This window comes from Myxine glutinosa, chromosome 7 (genome assembly GCF_964187855.1).
Source record: "Myxine glutinosa chromosome 7, kmMyxGlut1.1, whole genome shotgun sequence".
Lineage (NCBI taxonomy): Eukaryota > Metazoa > Chordata > Myxini > Myxiniformes > Myxinidae > Myxine > Myxine glutinosa.
Genome location: NC_136267.1, coordinates 159939817 through 159960674, shown reverse-complemented (window position 1 = coordinate 159960674; position 20858 = coordinate 159939817). Strand labels below are relative to the sequence as shown.

General features: G+C 47.8%; 1 protein-coding gene across 1 annotated transcript in view; it reads right to left on the bottom strand.

The window, feature by feature from the left end:
* Window positions 1-20858, bottom strand: part of LOC137430902 (histone deacetylase 4-like) — a 500554-nt gene that overhangs the window by 18054 nt on the left and 461642 nt on the right. Inside the window, exon 24 of the mRNA XM_078782462.1 lies at window positions 11945-12080. Within this exon, the coding sequence (XP_078638588.1) occupies window positions 11945-12080 (136 nt within the window). The remainder of the gene's footprint in view (window positions 1-11944; window positions 12081-20858) is intronic.

Genomic DNA, 20858 nt, shown 5'->3' with positions numbered 1-20858 from the left:
AAGTGCCTATCTTCCTTTGCTGTCCCTCTCGTCCCTGTAATCTGACCTTCCGTAACGAATATAATCTCCTCCGGAGGTCTTGAGAACCGTATCCCTGGTGTCGTCATTTTAATCCCAGCCGTGTGTCTGTTCCGTCATTGACCTAGCATCGCGCGACTAGTCAACGTTCGGGTATAATATCGAGTATAATCTTGTGCAGACGTGGTCATCCCAAAACCGCTCGGTGAATAACATCCAAGCCACGTCGGTAACAATTGGTGTCAGGAGTGGGATTCGAACCCGGGACTAAATTTATTAGGCCCAAATTTGTAACAAGTAGAATCGATTCGGAGCGCGTTTCCCACGCGTTATTAGGCCAAATTTGTAACAAGTAGAATCGATTCGGAGCGCGTTTCCCACGCGTTATTAGGCCCAAATTTGTAACAAGTAGAATCGATTCGGAGCGCGTTTCCCGCGCGTTATTAGGCCCAAATTTGTAACAAGTAGAATCGATTCGGAGCGCGTTTCCCGCGCGAAATTATAACGGCCGAAATTTGTTTTGTTGTATAAAAACCCGAATTTTGAAAGTCGCGCTATGGCAGACCAAGACAGCTGGGGTCCGGTAGAGGAGAGTGAGGTAGGGTCGATCCAGGACCAAATTGAGGGACAAGAGGAGAGCGAAGCAGTGAGGGCGGCAGGGTCGCAAAATAGCGTTGTCATGCACGAGGTGGCCGCGGCGTCCACACCCGCGACCGTAGTGGCGCCACTGGTGGATTCGAACCTTTTCGAACCTTATCCGAACCTTTTGGTGGATTCGAACCTTATCCTGCAAATGAGGGCCCTTATGGAACAAATGGGTGAGCAATTGGGAGACCAAATTAGAGGTTTGAAAAGCAGTATGGGACAAATGGGGAACCGGATGGAGGCTCAGAATGAGCAATTGGGGGTAATGGGGAACCGGATGGAGGCTCAGAATGAGCAATTGGGGGTAATGGGGAACCGGATGGATGCTCAGGGTGAGCGATTGGAGGGCAAAATAGGGGTAATGAGGGACGAAGCGAGGGGTACCAGTGAGGGATTAGACAATAATTTTAAGGGATTAGACAATAATTTTAAGGGATTAGACATGAAATTTGGGAAATTAGACGATAGATTAGGGGAAATACAGGAGGGGTTAACGGGGGTAGAAAACAGAATGGCCGCTCAAGAGAATCAAATGGAAGGGATGCAAAAAGGGTTAGAGGGGTTAGAAAACAGAATGGAAGGCAAATTGAGGGACATGAGGGACCAAGCGGAAAGGGAAGTTAACCAAATGGGGCAGCAGATAGAGGGGTTCAGAATGGGGGTAGAAGCCAAACTGGATGCTCACAGGGAGGAAATGGAGCAGATGAGGGTGGCATCTGGGCAGGAGATGCAAGTGATGGGAGAGGAGATCAGAAGAGGAGTGAGTGAGGAGGTCGGAGGAGTGCGCGAGGAGGTGAGGCACTGTAAGGAGCACATGGAGAAGGAGGTGAGAAAGGGGACTGTAAAGTTACAAGGGGGCATAGAGGACCTGACGCAGGAGGTGGAGCAGCTGACGGTGGGACAAACGGAGTTAGTGGAGCAGGTTCAAAGGAACACTGCGGTATTAGGAGGTTTAAAAGCGACACAGAAAGAACTAAAAGACGACTTGATAGCGACGAAGAGGGAATGTCAGATGGTACGTGAGGGACTGACAACGAGGTTGGACGAGGTGGTAGAGGTAATGGAGACGAAGGACCGGCAGGTGAGGACGCACATGGAAACGGTCAAGGTAGCCTTGGAGGACGAGCTTGAGGAGACGTACCGGGGAATAAAAGAGGTGAAGCACAAATTAGAAGAAGTGGAAGAAGGGATGAGCGAAATTAAGAAGCGACGGAGAGGGGATAAGAAAGAGATAAAAGAGGAGATAAAAGAATTGGTCCAAAGTCTGTGTTTGGATCGTGATGATGTGCTCATTAACCGGATGAGGGATTCGCAGGTGATGGAGGAGAAGCGAAGAGGAAGAGGACCCGGTGTAAGTGGTGACCAATATGGTCGTGCGTATGATGCGCCAGGGGATTTAAGAAGCTTGGGGGTCGAGATGGACCCGGGTGTTCGTGAGAGGCCGTTGGTGAAGTGTGCGACCGGTCTGGTGTGCGAAAAAGGAGGTGTGCAAGAAAGTCCGACTCTGGGGTGTGTGAGGAAAAAGTGCGTGCCAAGGAGTGAGTGTGCTGGCGAGAGTGAGTCGGTCGTAGCGCGTGTGCGAGGGAGCATGTGGAAGCGCGGTGTGGTGAGTGTTACAGAGGGTGTGACGGGAGAGTGTGCGCAAGAGTGTGCGCGAGAAAGGTGTGTGACGGACAGGTGCATGAGGGAAGAGTGCGCTGTCAGAAGTAAAGAAGAGTGTCCACCTGTGGTGAGTGTTACAGAGGGTGTAACGGGAGAGTGTGCGCGAGGAAGGTGTGTGACGGACAGGTGCACGAGGAAAGAGTGCGCTGTCAAGAGTAAGGGTGAGTGCGTTGTCAAGAATGGAGGTGAAAGTAGTGAGAGTGACATGGAGCGTGAGTTAGTTGTGACGGGTGAGCGAGGATGTACACCTGGGATGGAAGGATGCACACCTGGAATGGTAGAGCGTGAGTGGGAATGCACGCTGGAGTTGGTGGTGAGGCACATGGTTGGGTGTGCGAATGAGGGCACACCTGTGATTGTCACAGAGGAGGTGACCGAGGAGGGGGCGCGAAGCGGTGTATTGGTGAGGTGTGCGAGCAACGAATGTGTGCCACAGTGTTCGGTGGTCAGGTGTGTGACCAAGGCTGTGAGTGGAATGAGTGTACCGAGGTGTGTAAGGAAAGGTACGAGGAGAATGGGAACGGCTGGATGTGTGAGCAAGGAACGGGCTGCGGGGTGTAAGCGTCCAGGTGAAGCATCGACGTTAGACGGGGTAGAGTGTAGAACGACTTATGGCCGAATCGGGCCCTCGGTGCGTGCCGGGCCTCGCTTTGAACGGCCGCGTCCGTGCTCCACTAGGCGGAGCTGGCAGCCCGATAGAAAGGTTCCTCATGGCGACCACTTTTTGGTGAGACGTGCCGGCAGGTCGAGAGCGGGGCATTGGATGGCTCCGTGCCGAGATGGTGCGTGGGATCTCGGCACGGGTAAGCCCCCGTCCCTGCCCCGAATGCCGGACGCATCCAGCCGCCGGCACAAAACAACCAGCATCCATTGCTTGGCTTTACGAAGCCGGGCTTTGGACAGGAATTGGCGCACCGAGAGGCATTAGTGAGTAGACTGGGTGATGAGGTTAGTGTTTTGGCCCCGAAATTAGAGAAAAACAAAATTTGATGATTGGCAAAGGATTGGCAGTAGTGATTGGCAGATGATGGGCAGTGATTGGAAAATTTTTGAATTGTTGGATTTGGACGAGCGAAATTGGTAGTGAGAGACCCCCGATGTGGTGGGATGGCAAATCCACCATCCCTCACAGGTGGGGGCAAAGGAGCAATAGCTTATGGGGTGTATGGCAGTGAAAACTAGCCCGGGTGGGTTAGGTTATATTGATAGGGATCTAGCGAAGATGACATTAGGTGACGATAAGGTTAGGTAGCGACTGATACCTGTAGTGGGGACGCAGGTAGATTAGTGTGGATGATAATGACGAGGGAGCGCAATAGTTTAAAGGGACGACTGGGAAGCGCAAGTTTCAGAAGGGAGTAGTTAGCTGAGATGATGCCGTGTGTGTGAGAATTGAACAGGTGTGATTGCACAGGTGTGCAATTGGACAGGTGTGTGGAGCAGTGTATGAGTAGTGAGTGTGTGGATCAGCGCGAATGCGCTTGGGGAGAGAAGGGTGCAGGTGGCACCAAGTGTGAGAGCACAGGTGTGCAAGTACAGGTGTGTGGAGAGAGTTGGAGTAAGTGGTACGGAGTGGTGTGCATGGTGCGAAGGTGTGGATGGGGGAAGAGTGGACCCCTTTCACGAATACCCGGGGCGGGTAGTGTAAGTGTTAGGTAGAGGGTATAGGTAAGTTGTGGTTGGATATTGGCATTTGTGGTGCGGTTGCAGAATGGTGTTGTGAATGGGTGCATTAGTGTTGTGGAAATGGCGGGGCGTGTAGCCTGTTAGTGTGTGTAGTTGGTTGGGCACTCCACCACTGTGAGGATGTCGGCCAGGTGAGGCCGCAGGTGGGCTCTGGGAGCCGGTAGAGTTGTGGATGGGGCCCGAGGATCCGGAGGATGGACCCGGGTAGCCCAGTGCCAGAGAGGGCACCGAGTGGGGAGAGTGCCAGAGGGCCTTCCCCTGGTAGTTAGGTTAGGGTAAGGAGCAGGTAAGCTCGGAGGCAACTGCAGTGGTGGAGGTGTGCAGGTGGGTAGACCCACTGGGAGAGGTACACGTCGCAGCCCAGAAATTGTACGAGGGCACCGGGAGATGAATCGGGGGAGTGAGACCCCAAATTGAAGAGCACCACAGTTTGGCCAATGGGAATTGGTTTTTAGAACCCATAGTGTAAGAGGGCCAATGGTTTGGCCGGAGAAAGACCCCGGGTAGTGTAAAGTTGTTAAAGTCATTTAGGAGATAGTTAGGATTGATGAACCTGTCGCACCATACGCAGCCACTTACCTGTGGTGATGATGATGACTCCACACCTGTGTTTTCTTTGTTTTGTTGCAGGAAATGAAATTGCTGTGTGGATTGTGAGACGCATCACGACGTGGATGAGACATTGGGGTGATTCCATCTCTCCCTCCCTAGGAGGGACTGATGATGAATTGGTAATGGCAAATTATGATGTTGAGTTGGAGATGGCAAATTATGATGTTGAGTTGGAGATGGCAAATTATGATGTTGAGTTGAAAATGGCAAATTTGATTGGTTAGGAGGGAGAGAAGACGAATTTGGTTTATGGGAGGAACGGGGAAGACAGTAGGGATGTTTGTTGATTTGTAAAGTAGATGGTTATGGGTAGTGTTGTGTTTTGTGGATACAGTAAGGGGTAAGGGAGGGGCCATGTAGGTTACCTGGTGGGGGGGTGAGCGTACGGTAGGAACGTACCTGTCTCACCTGGTTCCCATGTGCCCCCAGTGTGCATTACCTTACATTGCGTGCACTTTTGCGCCCTTACCACCTTACTCACTTGTCTGCTTCTTTTGTCTCCCACCTCCGAGGATCTGGCTTTGGGGTAGAGAGAGAGGAGAGAGAGGTGCTGGCTACGCAGTTGTGGGCCTGCACTTTCGCTGCTTGCTGCTTGGATCGATACACCATACGGACCGCAATGTTTGTGGCCACCCACAATGGACCGCAGTTCTTTTGCGGCCAAGCACCACCCGTGGAAGGACCTATGGGTCAACGTGGCACCTATGCCAAACAGGTGAACCACTTATAGTTGACACCACTGAAGGCCAAAATACAGAAATGGACGCGGTTGGCGCCTTTCTTTATTTTTGAAAAGAAGTAAGAGGGCCAAGTGCACCACACGAAGGCAAGACCAGCGGCAGAACATCGGCCGGCTGCGACACCACACAATGATTTATAAACACTTTATTGGTGCACCGGATGGTGCTCACTGTGTGATGGGGTGGTGCTTGATGCTTGGAAGGGGTGCTCTGCACGTTATTAAAGGCCGTCGGCCACAGAGCACTCATGGGTTGGTGTATCGATGCTGGCAAGCGTGCTCTCTCTATGCATAACATCTGCATGTGTTCCTCCAAAAACAGGTCCTGGATCGTGGTGTAAATATCAGCGTAGTCTTGTGTAAATAATGCTCCCTACCGGCTGTATGTTTAGTTTGAGAATTCTTTCCGGATTCGGTTATCCTGTGGGTGTGTTTCTGAGAGGAGAAGGGTGCAACGTCGCAGGGGGACATATTTACTCATTTGTGAATATCTGTAAAACTGTCGCACTCAGGGTAGAGTTAATAGTAGAGGGAACTACATTGCGTGCCACACTAAAGTAGGTAAAAATTTATCGGGTCGGGACGCCCCGAGGGTAGAGAAGGGTGCAATGTTGCGAATATGGAATTTGGCCTCCATATCCGCTTGTAAATATTCCCCTATTTTCCCCAATACTCCCCAACTATCCCCAATCCCCCATTCCCTAGTCCCATTGTCTGTAAACAACAATCAGTAGAGCCGACCTTCCCCTTTTTCCCCCATTAAATGTCGTGCCCAGGTCCACCGCACCACACGTAGACCACTTTCGGACATCTTGCTAGTTATTCTTAGTCTATGTCAGTTAAGGCCTCGTTTCCATTAATTATGACTCTTCGTTGCACCAGAATGTGATTATATGGCACCAGTAGTGAGTTTAGGACCTTTCCCATACCTCCTCCCATCTTCTTCCCCGTCTACAACAACAGAGGGGCACGGCGCTGCGCGGGGGGGAGTGTGCGTCCTCCCACCGGCTCGGTTAGCCGCCATCGACAATGCGCTCCAGACAACGCGCTCCAGACCATGCGCTCCACGGGGTTACCACAAAGGGGCTCCTTGTCAGCTCCTCGTCAAGGGCGGAGCCGGTAACCCCCCCGCACGCACCCAATGAGAAGCAACGTGCCGATTCCACGAGGCGGAGCTAACGAGCCGAGGGCGTGTCACTCCCCGCCGGATATACGCGGCCCCGCGCCGGATGTGACGTCAGATGCGCCCCCAGCTTGAGACGAAAAGACGCCACCTCGAGCGCTGTGCAACCTTCCGCATCTCTGGACCGGACCGGGTCGATCCTGCCCTGAGCCCAGGTGCACCTGGAGCCATCGACAACCGCTTTCCTGCCATCAACCCCCGTGTGAGTCAGCCTTGTCCCGTTTACCTGTCGTCTGTTGGGGTTAAAATAAGGTTGTGTCTAAGTGCCTATCTTCCTTTGCTGTCCCTCTCGTCCCTGTAATCTGACCTTCCGTAACGAATATAATCTCCTCCGGAGGTCTTGAGAACCGTATCCCTGGTGTCGTCATTTTAATCCCAGCCGTGTGTCTGTTCCGTCATTGACCTAGCATCGCACGACTAGTCAACGTTCGGGTATAATATCGAGTATAATCTTGTGCAGACGTGGTCATCCCAAAACCGCTCGGTGAATAACATCCAAGCCACGTCGGTAACAATATATATATATATATATATATATATATAAAGCTCTTTCCAACCACTGACTGACTGAGTGATATTAATGTTTGGTACGTTCTGGGTGTCGAGGAAAGCTGAAATTTGGCCTGCCGACGGACGTCGAAGCCGATACACTGGGGAAAATCACAGAACTGTCGGAAAGCTTCCGTAAATGAACATTTACATAAAAACACAAGTATTTCAGATTTGTTTGACAGACAAGAATTCTTATGACTCTGAAGATATAATTAAAGTAAAGGACGAAAATGATGTACAATTCCACTCAAGCTCCCCCCCCACCACAAACACACACACACATCTCGTTTTTTCATTTCTGTTCCTTACAATTCTATCCCTCTCTTTCACACACACACACACACACACACACACACACACACACACACACACACACACACACACACACACACACACACACACACACACACACACACACACACACACACACACACACACAGTTAATATGTAAAAGTCTTAACTTTGCTATCCCTCCCTACACCCCATAATATTTGTGAGTACATAATATGGATGCCTCCTCATAAGGAAAGGTGGTCAACCCTTAATGTCATGCTGGACCCAAACATATATTTTCGATTTTGACCAGGCTACCCAGTTTAATGGTCTATCATATCGTTAACCGCACACCTGACAGCTAGCTTAACGTCCACTCTGAAGGATTATGTGCTCCATTAAGCATCACAGGGCAGTTTGGTGAAACTTTATTCTGCTTGACCAAGCGAGCCTGCGGTTAAAAAGCTACTGCTGCGCTATGGTGCTTCTCACTCGTGTGAAATCAAACATCTGGAGGAGATTTAAAGATCGTTAAAGCAAGGCTGATAGTCACCAAGAGACTAGTTAAAGGAACTGTAAGCAAGCAAGGAAGAGATAATGTCTGAGAAATATTGGGTACCATTTAAGGTTGCCCACTGGTGCTTGCTTACGATTTAAGCAACATATTTTGCCGATGAGTGTTATTTAAACAGTGAACGTAAAAGATTGAAAATGTAATAATATTTGCGACTCAAGGCGAGTCATTGTGGCTGAAGTAGGTATGAATGCCTGAGAGGTGTCTGACAAAGCGCACATTGCTCCCCCGAAGAAGTTTCACAATTTTTACCTCCACCACCGAAGGTGGACCGAAGTTATGTTTTCACCGCTGTTTGTCTGTGAGCACGTTATCTCAAAAAGTTGTGGGCGATTTATAACAAAACTTGGTGGACGGGTTGGGTAGGTGACAAGAACTACCTGATGAGATTTTGGTTGAGGTCCGAATCCAGATACGGCCTATCAGTGGGATACAAAAGGTAAACTGTTAAGTCTGGCAGAGGTATGTGCTCTACCGATGCCGTTCTCATTTGAAAGGTAATTGCCCATTGCCAAGCAAATCTTTTTCTGAACGGGCTGCATTCATGTGTATTGTACAGTGTTTCATTCAAAAAATGCAACCCTATTAAAGTTAAGTGAAATTGTTATTTTTTAAGACAATTTTTTTTTTAACCTCCACCATCAAAGGTGGATGGACATTATGTTTTCACCCCTGTCTATCTGTCTGTCTGTGTTTTTGTCCCTTTTCTGTCCGTTTGTGAACAAAATATCTCAAAAGGTTGTGAACGGATTCGGACGAAATTCCGCAGAGATGTAGCGTATGTGACAAGAACGAAATCATTAGATTTTGGTGAAGATCCGGATTCGGATCCGGCTACTAGAATTTTTAAAGTGATTCTTCACCACTGGGAGATCGGGCCAAAAACGATACATAGCAGAATATCTCAAAAAGTTATGGACGTATTTGGACGAAACCTGGTGGACCGGTTGGGTGTCTGACAAGGACTAATCGATTCGATTCTGGTTAAGATCTGAATATGGATTCGGATATGAGAATTATTAATTTTTTAAAAGTGATTCTTCACCATTGGGAGATAGGGCCAAAAACGATACATAGCAGAATATCTCAAAAAGTTATGGGTGGATTTGGACGAAACTTGGTGGACAGGTTATGTGTCTGACAAGGACTAATCGATTCGATTCTGGTGAAGATCTGAATATGGATTCGGATATGAGAATTAGTTTAATTTTAAAGTGATTCTTCACCATTGGGAGATAGGGCCAAAAACGATACATAGCAGGATATCTCAAAATGTTATGGGTGGATTTGGACGAAACTTGGTGGACAGGTTATGTGTCTGACAAGGACTAATCGATTCGATTCTGGTGAAGATCTGAATATGGATTCGGATATGAGAATTAGTTTAATTTTAAAGTGATTCTTCACCATTGGGAGATAGGGCCAAAAACGATACATAGCAGGATATCTCAAAATGTTATGGATGCATTTGGACGAAACTTGTTGGGCAGGTGGTGTGTGTGACAAGGAAGACTCGATTCAATTTTGGTGAAGATCTGGATCCAGATCGAGCTAGTATAATTTTTTAAGTGATTCTTTACCATAGAGTGATACGGCCAACCAGGTGGAGGTATGCTCTCTACTGAGTGCCGTTCTAGTTGCAGGTTTGTATGAAGCATCATTTGGAGGAAAAACTGCAAACATCAGAGATTAATACTGTTAATTTCCAAGAAGGCATGGCCAATTGAGCAAAGGTTGTTTATTGTGGAATCTTTCTTCGCCACAGTCATTTAAATTCAATCACAATTCAGAAGGAAGTTCGAGACCAGATTAGCTCCAGATAAATCTGCTATTTTTCGATTGATAAATAAGTTTGAGTCCCACGGGACAGTACTAAATCTTAATTACTCAAATTCTGGTTGCCTGAGGACTGCAATATCACGAGAAAACCTGTTCCGCTTCCAGATGCAGCGAAAACAATTCCCTGTCCGACTCTGCTTTGCAATGACCAGTAACAAGGCTCAAGGTCAGACATTGGAAAAGGTAGGCCTCTACCTAAAGACAGATTTCTTCAGCCATGCTTTATGTCGCCATGAGTCGCGTTGGCAGCAGCGACAATATAAAAATGTTTGCCAAGAACTTCAAAGAGAGAAAAGGAACTTTTATCAGCAATGTCGTCTATCCTGAAGTTCTAAGCTGAAGACAACAACAACAACAACAACAACATGCATTTTAAGGCCATGTTCCCTGCTAGAGTGGGGGTTAGCCTTGCGGTCCCCATGACAATCTTCTCCATTTTGCCCTATTTTCTGCATCTCTCCTTGTTAACCCCCTTGCCCGCATTTCTTCTTCCACCATCTTTAGCCAAGTCTTTCTCGGTCTTCCCCGTCCTCTACTTCCTTCTACATTAACTTCCATCACTCTTCTCAACCAGTCACTTTCATCCTTTCTCAAAACATGACCAAACCATCTCAACCTGTTCCTCTTCACAGCATCAATCACAGGCAATATTCCCATCATCTTTCGCAATCCATCATTTGTCTTCCTCTCTCTCAACGATACTCCGCACATCCATCGAACCATTCGCATTTCCACCCTTTCCAGCCTTCGTTGCTGCTCTACGTTCATTACCCATGTCTCGCTCCCATAAATCATAACACTTCTCACACATGCAGCATACACCTTTCCCTTCAGCTTCAGCGACACTCTCCTCCTCATCAGCACGCCACTCAGTTCCCGAAACTTCTTCCATGCACATCTCACTCGAGCAACCGTTGCCGAGTCTGATCCACCTTCTCCATTCAGCATGTCTCCGAGGTAGCAAAATATTTTCACACCTTCCAGCTTCACGCCGTCTCCAAGATCCAACTCAACATTTCCTCCATCTGCAGCTCCCTCTGTGCACACCTTACATTTGAATGTAGCTGCCACACTGGTTAATGACCCTCTCAGACCACTACATTTTTGATGAACCCACTCAGCACACATTGTACATTGAATGGAGTTCACTCCGACACCCTTCCTGCACACAGCACACGGCCACTTCCCAGTTCTTTCCACCTCACCACATGCTTTACCACTTGCCATCACCTTTGTCTTTCCGATATTCACCTTCAGACCTTTTGTCTCCATACATTCCTTCCACTTGTTCATCTTTTCCTTCAGTCCATCCATACTTTCCGCAATCAACACCAGATCATCTGCATACAACAACTCCCACGGTAAACCCTCCTTTACGGTCTGAGCCAGCACCTCCATCACAGCTACAAATAGTAGTGGACTTAGTACCGACCCCTGATGCACTCCCACCTTCACCTCAAACTCACCACTGTTCCCGTCCTTCGTCCTTACAGCTGTGCGTACTCTTTTGTACATTGCCATCACTACTCTGATCAACCATTCCTCCACTCCTAACTTCCTCAATGCCCATGTCAATACTTTGCGTGGAACCCTATCGAATGCTTTCTCCAGATAAGTTCTAAGCTGAAGAAGAGGAACAAAATCATTCAATTTGTTTCCCTAAAGAAAAACGTACAGTTGATATCACGATTTGAAACACGATGGAATAATATTTACCGATATGAACAGTGATGTGGCTTTTATTGAAATTCTAAAAATACTGTTTAGATTTTGATGATTTGCGTGTGATATGATTCAACGGATGTTTATATAAATCGTTTAACATAAAAAAGCCTTCAATTTCTGATATTTTGCCTTTTCATTTGGGCCTCCCAATTGAAGCCCCGCTCCTAGTGCGGGTACCGTTGCTAGTTGTTTAAATTGACAGATCATTTCTGGCCGGCCTGTTTTGTGTTGTCCACATGTATTTTTCCATTGCCAAGTAATGCCCTTATAATTAATATTAAAGGACATTGATGTATATTTGCATCTTTGTTCAGAATGTGATTTATGGACAAGCTCCACTATGAACCTTAAAATCAAACAAAAGAAGAAATAAAATAAAATAGTTTCTGTAAAGTCAAGTCACGGGTCAGGAATGACCATAAATAATAAGGCCTACCTTGGCGGCTCTACCACACACTGGCCAACATCCATAGAAAGGGAAGCCAAGGCAGTGACTGTCTCGGCCTCCTGTTGTTCTTGTGCCTCAAGTAGTGGACTGCTGGCCATTCGCTTCAGCACCGGCCAGTGTTTGCCTGCAGACCCGACCAATAACACACGACTTGTGAGGAGACAAACATTGTACTTTGTGAAATTGTGAAAAGAAAGGTAAATATTGTGAAAAGGTCCGACCAATAACACATGAACACCACCCCCCCCCCCCCCCCCCCCAAATATACCAAAACCCAAGGATCTTTGATCAATATCCAATCAGCAGTCGGATGTAGTCTAAACTTTTATTTGTTTAGATGAAGTTAATTTAACATACAGTATAAAATGCAAGCGATACAAAGAAGAACCAGTTAATTGAGGATCTGTGGCTGTCTTGCATGGACAACCTTGGACAACCTTGTCTTGGCTACCGAGATATTCAATTAGATTTAAATCTGGCGAAATGGCAGGCCAGGGTGTCATGACATTAATGTTGGCAATGACGAGAACCTTCCTTTATGCATTATCCGGCATAAAGATGATTCCTGGATTATGATGTTGAAGGTTATAGGCAACACGTGCTGCTGTAACATCTCATTAATTGTATCGATCTACCATCAGATTTCCATGGATATGGATTAAGTTGGAATGAAAGGTTTCAGCAATACCATCCCACATCAAGACACTTGCACATCCAAATTTTGCAGCTTCCTGGATATAGATAGGGGCAAATTGCTCATTTTGTCTTCTGTAGACCCTTGTATGGCCATCATGCCTTTCAAGGAGAAAATTGACTGGACATAACCCTTGCCCATTGCCTCTGTATCCATCAGATGTGCTGATTTTGACGAATGCAAGTGTGCTTGGATGTGTCGTGGTGCAAGTCTTGGAGACTGAACAAGACGACAAGCACGGATATCCCTGCATCATGGAGATGCCTCAAGACGATGTTGACACTTATCCTGAGAGGTACACGGAGTGTATTTGCAGTACTTTAGGCAATTTGAAACTGATTGCGTAGAATGTAGATGCATCATGTGAATGTAACAGTCTTGAGTGGGAGTTATTATCCTGGGACGTCCACTTCTTGGCATATCTCTTGTTGATTCAGTGCCTTGATAAAATGTATTCTGAGGACATAAACAGTTCCTCTCCTCACGTTAAAGACCCTTCTAACGTGGTTAATGGAAGACACTGCTTCAAGATGTCAAATGATTTATTAATAACTCATTTTCTGACAGACGAGGCATTGTCATTTATTGTTAAAGAATGTAATATCTGTGTTTTATGGATGATCCACATTGCCAGAGTCTCGGAAAGACTTTCAAATTTGTTCCAAATGTCTCATGTCACCTCTAAAAACCTACGGGTGCATGAGTTGCACGTGCCGAACGATTATTGCATGAGGCAATTTTGTTACGTGGAAACTTGCAGTGAGGTGTTCTACACATCCCTCGTGCCAAAAAGGCATTTGGAATGAATGCTGGAACAGTCCTTAAACAATTACATCATCAATTTTACCTGTTAATTTTTTTAATGGTAGAGAGCGTATTACTGAGTGTGTGCCATTTCTGCTGTAACACTAGAGTGCAGGTAAACGTGTTTCTGCGGTAAGACTTTCTGGGATTTCCAACCGCAGTGTTTGCCGTTTTTTTGACAAGTCACATTGGTCGATGTACAAGGATGCTTCACATTTATCTTGCACTTTGTTTTGTGCAATGCGAATGATGCACAAGGCTTTATAATTTTTGTGGGAATGTTTTTTCTTTATGCACTGGCAAGTCGTAGGGTTGGCAGGTTAAATCTTTAATGCGTGTGCTCAAAATCAGGTTATCATCAAGTAAGAGAACATAGGTGGGAGAGCAAATAATTATGAAATGTGCAATTTGATGAAAACATCAAAGAAGCCGGAATTTACAGATAACGAGGCCGCACAGCCTCATAATGACTGGCTTTTAAGGACGTCTGTATTAAAGAGCACCTGGAGGGACGGAGGAGATGGGAGGGGGTGGAGGATGATATCATGCACATTTGACAAATGATGTCCTAACAAATTCTACACTGAAGGCAAAATATTTTGCACCGTCTGGACGTGTTTCCCTCCAGCTGGAGAAAAATAAACAAACTCGAAAAGTCATGCAAGTATTGTTTTTGGCATGTACATACAAGCTCAGTTCTGGGTATAAACAAAAGTTCAGGAAACAACTTTGCACCAATTCAAATTTCAAAGTTGGAAAATGTAGGAGGCACGTCATAGCTGTGTCAGGCCTAACTCTTGCCCTTAGCTGGGAAACTGCCTTCCTCACGCTTTATAAAGATCAATAATGAATTAGGCTCCGGTCTCAGCTGGTAATGATCATGATATGTTTGAAAACAAGGCTCTATCTTCAACTGTCATTCTGGAAAGTTTGCTCTTTTTGTCAGGAATATGGATTATAATTCACTATATATTTTTTCAATAAAGACATGGTTGCTGTAACATTGTCAGAGTTAAGCATAGTCTGGGATCCGAGACCTCAAAATTTGATTTTGAAGTGACACCCCTGCTATAAAATGTTTGACCCCTAGATCATGTCTGTGGGGGTGTTAGCCACCAGAAAAGTGACTTTAGCAAGGGAGTTTGGATTGCGCGAATTCTGTAGGGACATTTTTTAACTTGGGGCGTCAACTGTAAAAAAGCAAGAAATTTAGGGGTAGGGGAAATTCAATTGACCATATATCCCATAATACAGGGGTGAGTGCAACAAATTACCACTCATTCTTTTTGTTATAAAGTTGGCTTTTATATGAAACATGATTCAACGTGATTGGACCATCCATGAGGTCAGCAGAGGTCAAAAGGTCACGGAAAGTGGGTTAAGCTAAAAGTTTAGCTCTTTCAGTAAATAAAATCACATTTTTCCTACTTCAAGCTCAATATAGCCAAACTTTTACACCCAAAATATGTTGTTTGTACCCCTTTGATGTTTTTGGGAAAGAAATGCCCCGACTGAACTTAACTTACTGGCATGTATGTCACTTTAGATTTGCATAACTTTTAAAAAATCACCAAAATCGGGCATTCACACTATCTATTTGCACGGTACTCTTCAACATGTTTTAAAACGACAAGTCAAACCACATACTGTCTGGAAAAGTGTCATTACCTCTATTTACTCATGATCATCACCAACATCAGTCAGAAGCCGTCCACATTTTTCTCTGTCGCCATTGTAGGCACATGCAATGATGCATGGTACTCCAGCTTTCGCACAAGGGCAATTCCTCAGGCAGTTCGGTTTCTGCTTAGATTTGCAGTACTTAAACTTCGCAGCAGAAGGCTTTGATGGCTTGCTCTTCATGACAGGAATTAACCTGTCACCATCCACACACCTGCCATACTCTTCAGGTGGAAGAAGCACTGGATTGCTGAGTGAAGCTTGCTTGTATAAGCTGATCTGCCAAAGGCTCCTGAGAACGTGGAAGTGAAAAGCATCTTCTGTTGGAGGAAGGGAGCGCAGATCTAGTTTGCTAGATGCAAAGAAGTGGGCGCGGAGCTTATCCAGGGATGAATACCCTGGCTTGCCGTAGAGATCACGAAAGAAGCTTCGTGCTTCAGTTATCACCTGATCATGTGCAGAAGGTCCGGATTCATGTCGGATGAAATTGGACAACGCTGGCTGTTTGTGAACATGCTGGAGTGCGACTTTCACTGCTCTCTTCTTACCCCGTTTGAAAGGATAGCTCACCGAATCACAACCTGACAGAATGTAGGAGATGAGCAGTGTGTCTGTGAGTGCCAATACGTCCTTTCCAACTGCTTTGGCCAACTCATTCACCAAGTCATGGATGGGGAGGAACAGATCATCCTTTTCCACCCATAACTCAACAACGTTTGTCAACCGAGGGAAATGATACATTGACAAGACGATGATATCTGTATCTGTAGCCTGAATGACAACTACGCTGTTGTCACAGCTAGCAATGTGAGCAAAGATTCTGGTGTCCGCCTCCTCGTGGTTAGGGCAGTACAGCTCATCAACATTGGTATGTTCCGTCTGCGTCACACGAGTTGCCTGGGCGTTGACCCCAAGGACCAGGCAGAAGCCATCAGGCCAGGATGACTCCTGGGACCAACGTGAAGCAAGATACGACAGCAGATTGGTCTTGTTACAAGGGTTTGACAGGAATGTGTTCCAATCAGGGATTTTCATGATGTCCGCTGGAACAAACTCTGGCAAGTTGGTATTTGACTCCCGTCTCTGGCGTTCATCCCCTTTTAGACTCTTTAACCCAAAATCATATTGATCGCCCACGAAATGCACTTCAGTGCAATGTCTGGGTTTCATGTTCAAGAGTTTGTTCCTGTACCTTTCCTGAAGTTGGTCAAATGTACTCGAACCAAGTGTGTTGAACCGCTGGATGAATGCCATTGCATCGACTACATAAACTGCATCAGATGCAGAAGGAGGCAACTCTTTTAACGGTTCCCATGACTCGGCAACCCCTGCCTGTAGAGTGGATAGATAGTTTGATTTGCAACCTTTCCGCATGGAAAATCCATTCTTCTCTGGCTCAAACAACGAGGGAGGGTACTCAAACCATTCGTAACTAAATGCCTCAGTCCGTGCCTCATCACTCAGGTCCTGTGCGAAACAAAGTGCCCTTGTCACTGCACTCTCCTCTCTGATGACTTCTTTCACAGTGTCCATCTTTTTCTTACTTTTCTTCAGATGCGTGGCGAATGTTTCTATCTTCGGTTGGACAATCTTGTCTGCATTCGTCGTCGTGGCAGCATCCATTGCCTCCAAGCCTAGACGTTTGGCATTTACCAGGGTAGTTGCTGCAAGAATCTGACCTGTGGATATGTTCATTAGTTTATCTGTCGCAAGTGAAGGATCGAATGGGTTTTGCATCTTCTCTTCCACGGTCCGTTTGATCTGCAACACGGCTTCCATGTCGTCTTTCCTCAGCTTCTCGTGGTGGTCAGATTGCGGCGAGGCCATGTGTGCCATCTGTTTTACACTTTCAGAGACAGAGGTCATGAACGGTAGAGCCTTGATGTACTTTTCTCGTGCTGATTCAGACTGTGTTATACCCTTAAAGAGGCTTGTTTTGCCTTCCCTATTGTAGGTCTGTTCAAGGGCAAGGTCTGTCCACACACCATTAAAGTCTCCTGCAGTCTGGTGAACTGTGAATTTGCCAGCTGCAAACTCCTCGTGCACTTCTGGTGCTGTTTCTGGAAGCTTTTGCATCTCACTGAGATAGATCGGAAGGCAGGACATGTACTTACTATGGCCGGAAGCAATGGTATAGGGTAGCATATTCTGTACCTCTTGTAAGTGCTGTTGCCACAGCCCAGCTCTCTCAGCATGGATGTAACGCCTTAGGATAAGCCCTATGTCTATGTAGATGCTCCAAAGATGGGCTGTCACTCCTAATCCCTTCTCAAAATCTCCCCAGAGCAACTCCAGTGACTCTAGGCATTTCATGACTTCCTTCATGAGTGCAGCAAATTCGTCCTTCTCTTTCCTGTCAAAGGCATTTCTAAGACTTTCAAGCAGAGACGAAAGCAAAGAAAGTGTCTCCTCATTCTTCTCGAACAACAGCCATTTCTCAAATGCCTCCCACTTCAGCATGAACAATGCCTCACTCAACCATGAATGATAACGGACCATCTTATAATAATCTTTTCCTGCCATGACTTTATTGGCTGTACCTCGACCACAGATATCACTAGAAACCAGAATGTCCTCTATGCCACTCTCCAATATGAAAAATCAAATAGATCCCAAGAAGTTCTGGGAAATATGGAATCCTCCAAGTCGAACAATAACATCTTTGTACTTTTCCGATTCCTTCCTAAACAACCCCTTTACTATGTCATATATCGCCTGGTCACAAGTCACCACCGTCTTAGCCTGACCCATCTTAAGACTCAAGGAGACAAAGTAGTCCAATGAGGTCTGGACTACATCTGCGTTGGTTGGGTTTTGTGGAAGCAATGGTCCATAACCAATCTTTGTTTTCTCTGTATGTTGCCCAGAACTGTATTCAAAGAAGCTGCTCCATGTCAGGCTACCAGTGTCCTTGTCGTTTTCACCCGTCATCAACTGTGTTGGATACATCCTCAGTAGGAACCAAACGATGTTCTTGTCAGCTAGAAAGCAGGCTTCCCCCTTGTCATCATGAGGAAGTTCAATATCACGTAATGACCAAGCCTGTCTTCTGTCCTTCAGTGTCAGTTTACTACTTACTGGAACGAATTTGTCTGGTTCACTGATAGTCAGTTTCCTGGTTTTCTTAAGGGGCACTGCCCCCACTACCTCCCCACTTCCTTCTCCCTCAAATGTGTACTGATAAATTATATTTGTTGTAGCATCAAAACTACCACCATCTTGTTGGAAACCAGCCATGTTTGGACAACCGAGGGAAATGCGCCAGTAACTTTGGGTGGGGTTAATGGCATCACAATCGCAATTCGCATTGCCAACTGCAATGTTGGTCCCCTAGTGGTAATCCCCTAGTGGTAATATGTGTCTCTGAATGGAAGTTTAAGGCTGAAGATCGATGGTAATCATAAAGATCAGCAAGAGTGAAGCAAGTTGCTGAAACAAATGTAGCATAATAATCCCTAGCACCACACAAAAGATGAAAAGCATCAACCACCGCAGTAAACCATTACGATTACGATCAATATAGGTCAGAAACAGTAGAGGGATGCAAAGAACATATTATGACATGTACATATGTGAATTATTTGATAACGGAGCTAAATTTTCAGCTTAACCCACTTTCCGTGACCTTTTGACCTCTGCTGACCTCATGGATGGTCCAATCACGTTGAATCATGTTTCATATAAAAGCCAACTTTATAACAAAAAGAATGAGTGGTAATTTGTTGCACTCACCCCTGTATTATGGGATATATGGTCAATTGAATTTCCCCTACCCCTAAATTTCTTGCTTTTTTACAGTTGACGCCCCAAGTTAAAAAACGTCCTTACAGAATTCGCGCAATCCAAACTACCTTGCTAAAGTCACTTTTCTGGTGGCTAACACCCCCACAGACATGATCTAGGGGTCAAACATTTTATAGCAGGGGTGTCACTTCAAAATCACTTTTTTACACATTTCCAGGCCTCGGATCCCAGACTAAGCATGGCTGGTCGGAGATACCAACAAGGAGCATACAAAGAATCATAGACACAGGAGGAGGCCAATTATCCCATTGAAGGAGCCGGGGCTCCCACGTCGATCGGAAGAATGGACGCGACAAAAAGCTAGAATTCATCTGAGTTGCTTTAATGAAATCAAACACTCAGGCACTCTGAAAAACCGTTTATCAGTCAGCAATATATATCTATTCCGCCAGGGGGTTTGCCCAGGCCCGGCGCCAGGGGGCGTGGCCCAGCGTCCCGACTGAGGCCTGGCAAGTTGAGCGCGGGCCTGGGCGTCCTGGACGAGCCCGGCATGGTGATCGCTCCGCGTCCTTGATAGGTGCAAGGCGATTGTGAAAACTCAGCGGCAGCCGCTACACACGTCCCCCCAGAATCGACTTGCACCGGCAGGGTCAATTTGAGGGGGGTCCTGATGACCCGGCCGAAGCGACCCCTGGCGGGTCGTGGGAGGGGGTCCGGTGAGGTGGTGGGCGGTCGAGTGGGGGGCACCGTGGACGGGGGACGGCCTCGCCGCGGCGGAAGGGCCACCTGTGGTGGGTGGTCGACGTCCACGTGCGCCGGCTTGAGGCGGTCCACAGCAATCCGGTCCGACCTGCCGCCGATGTCGATGACGAACGACTTGTCGTCCCGTCGCAGCACCCGGAAGGGCCCGTCGTACGGCGGCTGGAGTGGCCACCGATGTGCGTCGTGACGCACAAAAACATACTCCGCTGTGTGGAGTGCTGGGGGGACGTAGGACTGGGGGTCACCGTGGTGGGATGTTGGCACGGGGGCAAACCGTCGGGCGGCCTCCTGGAGGTCCGAGCGCTGGTGAGCTGCGGACCAGGGACTGGTAGCGTCGGGCACAAATTCGCCCGGGACGCGTAGCACCTGGCCATAGACAAGCTCGGCGGTGGATGCCTGGAGGTCCTCCTTGGGGGCCGTGCGAAGGCCCAAAAGGACCCACGGCAGCCGGTCGGCCCACCCGACGTCTTGAAGGCCGGCCATGAGCGCGGCCTTCATGGAGCGGTGGAATCGCTCGCACAACCCGTTTGCTTGGGGGTGGTAGGCCGTAGTACGGTGGAGCTTGATCCCCAGGTTGCGGGCGACCGCGCCCCACAGCTCGGAGGTGAACTGTGGACCGCGGTCTGACGAGATGTCCGCCGGTGCGCCGAAGCGGGCGACCCAGGTGGCGATGAAAGCCTGCGCCACGTCGGCGGTGGTGGTGGAGACGAGGGGAACGGCCTCCGGCCACCTGGTGGTCCTGTCCACCATGGTGAGCAGGTGTGTGAACCCCCGTGACGGGGGGAGGGGGCCCACCAGATCCACGTTGACGTGGTCGAAACGTCGTTCGGGCACGGTGAAAGGTGCCAGCGGGGCCTGGGTGTGTCGGTGGACCTTGGCCCGTTGGCAGGCCGTGCAGGCGCTGGTCCAATCGCGGACGTCCCGACGAAGGCCGTGCCAGACGAAACGCGCCGACACCAGCTTCTGGGAAGCTTTCCGGCCCGGGTGGGAAAGGCCGTGGAGGGAGGCGAAGATGCGGCGTTGCCAGGCGACGGGCACGATGGGGCGAGGCTGGCCTTGGGAGATGTCGCAGAGCAGGACAGTGTCCGCGCAGGGGATGTCGGCCAGGCGGAGGCCCGTGTCCGCCGCCCGGAGGGCTTGCACCGTGGTGTCGGTGGTTTGGTCCGCCGCCATAAGCGCAAAATCCACGCCCAGGTGGACCGCATTCGCGCTGGCCCG